The sequence below is a fragment of the Protomyctophum parallelum genome, assembly GCF_964188405.1.
Source record: "Protomyctophum parallelum genome assembly, chromosome: 22".
Lineage (NCBI taxonomy): Eukaryota > Metazoa > Chordata > Actinopteri > Myctophiformes > Myctophidae > Protomyctophum > Protomyctophum parallelum.
In genome coordinates, this window is record NC_139714.1 from 11,277,677 (window position 1) to 11,285,176 (window position 7,500).

At 46.3% G+C, this 7,500-nt stretch overlaps 1 protein-coding gene across 1 annotated transcript in view; it reads right to left on the reverse strand.

The window, feature by feature from the left end:
* Positions 1 to 7,500, reverse strand: part of ctc1 (CTS telomere maintenance complex component 1) — a 23,231-nt gene that overhangs the window by 7,823 nt on the left and 7,908 nt on the right. The window contains exons 6-15 of the mRNA XM_083757635.1: positions 6,785 to 7,222; positions 6,471 to 6,593; positions 5,707 to 5,933; positions 5,382 to 5,526; positions 5,025 to 5,191; positions 3,240 to 3,484; positions 2,562 to 2,676; positions 2,209 to 2,396; positions 859 to 1,175; positions 499 to 588 (exon numbers count right to left, since the gene is read on the reverse strand). Of these exons, the coding sequence (XP_083613761.1) occupies positions 499 to 588; positions 859 to 1,175; positions 2,209 to 2,396; positions 2,562 to 2,676; positions 3,240 to 3,484; positions 5,025 to 5,191; positions 5,382 to 5,526; positions 5,707 to 5,933; positions 6,471 to 6,593; positions 6,785 to 7,222 (2,055 nt within the window). The remainder of the gene's footprint in view (positions 1 to 498; positions 589 to 858; positions 1,176 to 2,208; positions 2,397 to 2,561; positions 2,677 to 3,239; positions 3,485 to 5,024; positions 5,192 to 5,381; positions 5,527 to 5,706; positions 5,934 to 6,470; positions 6,594 to 6,784; positions 7,223 to 7,500) is intronic.

Genomic DNA, 7,500 nt, shown 5'->3' on the forward strand with positions numbered 1-7,500 from the left:
GACATGTTATGAGCTACTTCCTGTAAAGAAGTGAATTGATTTGTTTTAGAAAAGTGTTGGAGTTTGGAAGTGCTCGTTGTATATCACTATATCACATGCGTACCACCTGTTTTGAATTTGCACATAATGCAGGAGGCAGCAGATAACGAGCGCTTCCAAACTCTGACACAATCACCTGCAAGGTATTTCTTGACAGGAAGTAGCTCATGACCTGTCTCTGATTTTCATGAAACAAACACAATTCAAACAATTCAAGCTTTTCCTACAGATGCAATGTTGGTGAGTTTGGCATTGTTTAATACAATTAGACTTTTCTGTTTGGATGAATGAGCTGTCAATGGGAAGTTGCACCTAAGGGCCATGAAAAGGTGTACTAAATTTAACAAATATGGGGTGCAGAGTGTGTGTGTATGTATGTGTGTGTATGTGTGTGTGTGTGTGTGTGTGTGTGTGTGCGTGTGCGTGCGTGCGTGTGTGTGTACCTGTGTGTGTGTGTACCTGTGTGTCAGTAACCACCAGTCTGTAGCAGCAGTCAGGTTGGAGAACAGGAAACCACCGCACACACTGACCTGAAAACACCAACACAACCTAACACACACATACACACACACACGCACACACACCCAGCAAAACTAGTTAAAACAGCATCAACGTTTAACCACTTGAACGTTGCGATTCGCGACACATGTGAACATCTGGAAAAAAGTTTGGAATATATTGTACGTAATTAATTTGAGGGTCGCTGAGAGAACCACTGGTTACAACACGTTTATCCACACGAGAAGCACAGTGCGACCTCACCGTCCGAGAAGCCCTTGAGAATCCTGCCATGTTCATAACGTTCAAACAGTTTCTCACCTTCTCGTTTTTCTCCCTCGCCGATTCTCGCTCCGTCATTGGTCCGTTCCTGGGATTCCACCCCCATCCCACCGCCGGACCAATTGCAGCTGCTCCGACAGAGAAACCCAGGCATAGGCCCGCCCCCTCGGCTCCTGAGCCAACGGCAGCGTTCTTCCAGGCCACACCCTCCTTCTCGTCCATGCGGATCACCACAGAGACGCTGGGGCACGGCCTGTTGCTGCCAGGCAACTGGGCAGACGGAGTGGCTGTGGCGGGTGTAGGCTGGGCGGAGGCTGTAGTCGTCCCCTCCTCTTCACCAGGATTTTTCTCCTTTTCTAAAACCAACGAGTCAAAACAAAAAGTCAAAATAAAAAATACAAAACAAATACAAAAATAATAATAATAATAACCAGTAAGATGCCTGAGGGCGAGAAGCCTGATGTGCACGCATCAGCCTCTGCAAACTGATGGGCGAGCGCTGACGCTTCAGAATGGGGGGTCAGATCAACATGGAATTAATTTTGTACTGGCCATATATGGAACGTGTCTTGAGTGTACAGGGTTTGATGAGGTCAGATATGGAGATCAGCGGGGCAGTGTCTTGAATGTACAGGGTTTTATTGAGGGCCCAGGTAGGGTCAGGCCTTAATTTTCGGGCCTGTTGAGAACAGGGCTGCCAGACACGGCTGCACTAATAACTTTGGGCCAGGCCTGTCTAGAGTTTGAATGGACAGGTATCAGTCAAAAGGGAGACATCGAAGAGCAAGGATGGATGGGGAAGGATCAACGTATGGAATGTCAGAACAGATCAGCTCCATATATGGAGATCTAAGGGTTTGAGGTCAGATGTAGAGTTTCTGGCCAATAGAGCGTCACAGTCCCGCCCCCTCGAGAGACCCGGAAAAATAAATCCCTGTTCATTTTCCTCATAGACTTTTCAGAAAGTATTTATTTGGAGACGTTTACGCCGCGGACAAAGCCAACTCTTGTCGTGACAAATCATGACACATTTTTTGTTGTTTTTCTTCTTTGTAATTATTTGTTTGGTCCAAAATATTGTGTGTGTTGCCATGATTTGTCACGACAAGAGTTTGCTTCGTACGACGCTTAAAAGGTCTTTAAATAAATAAGTTTTGAAAAATGCATTGAGATTCATTTCCTGGGCCTGGCGTCGTCATGAAAGGGGGCGGGACTGCGACGCTCTATATTGATGACATCAGGGATCTCCATACATCAGGGATCTCGCTCCCGATGATGTCACGAGGCATGACCATGGGTGACCGACCAACCAACCAACCAAACAACACACTGATGGGAAATGCACAATTTCATATCATGGTAAATGAGACCTGTGGTCGCAATAATAACCTTGTTCTTCCTTCTGGCCACCTCCTGCTTCCATCTTTCTCCTCTTTTCTCCAGGCTCTTTGTGTTCCTCTCTCCTCCTCTTCTCTCCTCCCCGGCTCCTCCTCTCTCCGGCATGGAGGAGGTGTGTTGCCATGGCGACGGAGGGACTCAGGATGTGAACGTCGTCGAGGCTAAACTGCAGATACACTCTGAAAGATGATTGGTTGAACTAATGTTACAGCCAATAGAAAACCCATAAGAAATGGTACAACTAGTGGTGTGTACCTGGTAACTGTGTGTGTGTGTGTGTGTGTGTGTGTGTGTGTGTGTGTGTGTGTGTGTGTGTGTGTGTGTGTGTGTGTGTGTGTGTGTACCTGTAGTGTGTGTGTTTGATGTATTTGTTGTTCTTCAGGTGTCTGACAGATGGGAAATCTGATTGGAGGAATTGTTCTGTTACCACGGTGAACTTCTGAACACACACCAGGGAGCCTGTAAAACACACACACACACACACACACACACACACACACACGATACTTTAAAAGATGTATTACAGTGACAGTATTACATTTCATCGCATGGCGTTATTTAGCACAAACGGCAAAATCCGGTAAACCACTGTTGCATGCAGATGTACGTATAGAGCAGCTGCAGGAGCATACAGCAGCTGCACGTCTCTCAGTGCAGTGAGTGACATTCTGTGATTATTTGCCAATAAACATATGAAGAAATGTATCATTTGCCAAAAAACACATTAAAAGAATGTATCATTTTCGGCCAAAATGCAACGAGACTTAGTTAACAGGGGGTGCACGGCCAAAAAGGGTTTGGGGACCACTTGCGGCCTAGACCGTCCATGGTGCTATAGAATCTCTCTCTCATTCTGTGTTTCCGAGGGAACAAACCTTCTTCAATGTTACTTCTGACAGAAACTGCAGGCGGTATGGGATGAAACCACTCTAAGAGCAGGACTAAGAAAACAGTCCCACACACGGCTCTATCTACAGGTGTGTGTGTGTGTGTGTGTGTGTGTGTGTGTGTGTGTGTTGTACCTATCCAAGCGGTGTTGAACACTGCCCTCTGTACGCCATCATCATCATCATCATGGCTGGTCTCCGTGACGACGCATGCCACCACCCCCGTCTGGTCTCTCAGACACAGAGTGTGGTGTGAACAGTGTGTGTGCTGTGGACTGTCTGTCGGGGTGTGCTGTGTGCGTGGTTGTGTGTGTTCTTCTGAACAGTGAGCGCGTGTCGGTAGGTCCAGAACTCCCACTAAAGCCAGGGGCCTCTGTCTCCTATAGGGACAGATCGACAAAACATTTACACCTTTTCATGTAACTTCCATCAACTCCGATTTGGGAGTGAAATCACTTCTGGTGCTCCGTGTTGTTTGTTTAGAGCGGTGGTTCTCGAAATGGGTCCCGGAGACCTGCAGGGGGCCCTTGAGGGGGGTTCCAGGGGGATCCTAAATGATTCATTAGGAACCAAATGGACCCTTACAGATCTGTAAACCTGAGTTAAAATGTGGGAATTAATTAGGGGGGCCTAATTAATACCAAACATTGGGTTCCATAACATGGACATTTTTAAAAATGTTGTTGTCACAGTCTTGTGGCAGCCGAATTCAAGAGCTTTTACAACCGTAGAATCAAAATGAATCGTTAAGAGGTGAATTGTAAACCAAACGAATCGTGAGGCCAATGAAGATGCACACTTTGAAGTTCAGAAGCTCTGACAGTTTAGTTCAGTTTATTTCGACCGTCGTCAACAGAACAGTGCAACATAAATCATTACATTTCACATTACATCGAACATTTATTTTAGGTTTGATCGAAAAGGCATAGGCCGAAGCTCAAAGCTTATTCATGCATATCCTTTGTACATGTACACGATCATAATGAATGATCCCACTATATAATTATTCTATTCATACATTCTCCCAGAGCCATAGAGTATAGACAGTTAGTAGACAGAGTTACGCAAACTCTGTTCACTTCATGGGGCCAGTCCAATGGCGGCTCTTCTACATAGACTTCTATTGGTCCCTATTTGAAGGCTTCAAATAGGGACAACCGGAAGTTTACCGAATGCATTGGAGTCTATGGGCTCACGCGATCAATATCGCAACTCTTCTACTAGATGGCTCTGCATTCAACACTATTTGCCTACTTATTACACAGCTTGGTTGAATGCTTGATTCTGATTGGTCAATCGCCAAATTCAGCAGTCTGTTATTTCTGGATAATGACCGCTCCGCTCTATAACAGCACCTGCTGTGCCCCGCGGATTTACTGCCGTTTACAACATGAAAGCCATGTAAACACACACAATGTAATTTACAGCTAAACATTGCTCTTAAAAATGTTTTTGAAAACCTTTGAGCGAGGATTGATTGTTTTTGTTTTTATGTGATCTATTCCCATGCCTTTTTTTTCTCCCTTGCTTAATGTAAGTCGTTCTGGATTAAGAGCGTCTGCTAAATGCCTAAATTGTAAATTGTAAATTTACGATGCAGTGCCAGTACCCGAAAATGGATTCTATTTGATCAACTGACTTCCTTGTTTTCCGACGACACAGGAAATACCTTGTTTTGTTGCACTTTGGGTCAATTTATTAATTTATGTATTAAAGTAGCCGTGTAATAAGTGGGATAATTTATGGCTGTAACCACCTCTGCATATCAGTGATTTATCTATAAACAATGACCATCAGCCATACATTATCCCTTACATATACCATGGATATATACACCATGCACAGATGACACCCATGACAGACAGAAAAATGGGTGAAAAACATAACCTCCTTCCCTGACCATCTAGCTGTGACAATTACCTATTTGCCTGTGCTGTGCGGTGCGACCAGGAGAGGGCAGCGTTGAGTTCAGTCTGACACAGACTGGACGCTCCAGCAGGGGGCACCAGAGATACACCCTCTGACTGGAAGAGCGACACACACCGTCTGACACTCACACACTCACACACGCTGCCATACACACAGTACTGACAGACAGACAGACAAACAGACAGACAGACAGAAACATGACGAGTGACAACCATGCATGGTCGTTGGTCGTCATATCTTAGTCAATCACTGGCATCAAGCAGAATCTGAAGAGGTGAGTCTTCAGATTACAGCAAGACATTGGGAATGAGTATCACTGTGTGTGTGTGTGTGTGTGCGTGCGCGTACCTGACTAAGCAGACACCTGTGAGGCTCGTTCAACATCTCTTCGTAGATGTCTCTCCTCTTCTCTCTCTCTCCACCCCACACACACTCTAGAAGACAGTGTGACATCACACACACTCTCCCCTCTCTCACCAGAGTAGGAACTAGGCTGGAGACACAGACAGACAGGCGGACGGACGGACAGACAGACAGATAATATATTTAGCATCCATGTCAACAGTTAAGTTGGAATCTCTGAACCAATGTCTTTCATTCTGTATGGCTGTAGGTGCATGCCTGTGTCACAGGCAATGACATCATTTAATCATTTAATTAAAAAAGAAACCACCTGTCTCTGAGCTGATTGGTCACATGACTCAGCCAGAGGTATTGAGCCACGGTCAGGTTCTTCTCCAGCAGTAACCGCGGCAACGCCCCGTCGTCACGGTTACCAGTGACCCCCGACCCTGTCGACCTGCTGAAGGTCGTGACCTTTAGACTGGTGAGCAGACAGGCGCAAAGCATGCTGGGAGATGAGTCAGGACAGGGCCGGTACAGGAAGTGCACGTCACGGAGCTAATGAGGAGGAAAAAATGTATTACTGCATAATACAAATCAGACCCGTCTGAAGTGAGTGGTGCTGTACTGTACTGTACTGTACTGTACTGTACTGTACTGTACTGTACTGTACTGTACTGTACTGTACTGTACTGTACTGTACTGTACTGTACTGTACTGTACTGTACTGTCAAGCCCTCCTCCCTGGCCTGTGTGTGTCTGTGCCTGTGTGTTAGGCTGTGCAACAGTGACACTTGATGGTGAACAAAGGCTATAACGCTATTTCCGTGCTCGGACACAGGGACAGACCCAGCTACACACATAGCTGTCTATAGGAGTGGTTGCAACCACTCAAAAACTATAGGCTATTAGTAATACATTTTCTTTTTACGTGCTGCATAGTTTTCAGAAAGTCTACGAACATATTTACAGAAATAAGGCCTTTGTGCGTTCACAATGCTGTGCCCCCTGCAGTGTGCGGCAACGCAACACAGTTCCTGTGTCGAACGCCTGCCCTAAACAGGTACGAAAAGCACGAGTATGTCTCTCTCTCACCTCTATCGCGTCTCCTTGTCTCAGGCTCCGCCTCAGAGTCGGCTGAAAGGCGAGGCAAAGTCCCACCTTCCCATCAATCACATAGAGCCCCGCCCCCTCGTTCACAACCTCTGTGACAACGCCCTATCAGAGAAGAGGGGCGGAATCAGGACTGTAACCATGGTGGCCGTGAACAGTAAAATACAAATATACATAAACCCCTAAAAGGACCTCTAATACTGCTGGTTTTATGTCTTACCAGGACCTCTAGTACTGCCGGTCTATCATTGGTCTACATATCTGATTCAACCAATCAGAACACAACATTTCCTCACCTGGTAACTGATCACCTTCGACTGTTTGACCCTCACCGCTGATTGGACGCTCTCTGGCCCCGCCTCCTCTGAAGCGTCAACAATGTTTGGCATCGCTGGCGCGTCTTGTGTGTCTGTGTCTATTTGTGTGTCTGTGTCTGTGTCTATTTGTGTGTCTGTGTCTATTTGTGCGTCTGTGTGTGTGCCCGTGTCACATTGACCAAAGCCCAGCTCCACCAGACTGAGCGAGTCTTCCACGTAGGTGTTGTGTGTGTTGTGCGCCTGTGTGAGCTGTGTGTGTACGTGTGCGTCTGGTGACAGTATGTGCAGCGCCGACCGGTCAGTCGCACACAGGATCCGGTTTCCTCTCCAGCTCCGTAACGCACACACACGGAGTGCGGACACACACACACTCTGGTCCACTGAGAGGCAATCTCTCCACCACAAACAACTGGACTCCTGAGAGAGAGAGAGAGAGAGAGAGAGAGAGAGAGAGAGAGAGACTGAATTATGAAAGTTAAAGTGGTTAAGTGTCTGTGGCCTTTGTGAATATTGAACCAATGAAAAGTAGTGTGACTAAATAATAACTGCATTGGATCACATGTTCTGTTTGTCCATTTTCTGAAAGGAAACGGCTTTGGACATACAAGGTTGACACGCACCGATTTACGCCATCTCCCTTGCAAGAACGCACACACACACATGCACATGCACACACACACATACATACACAGACA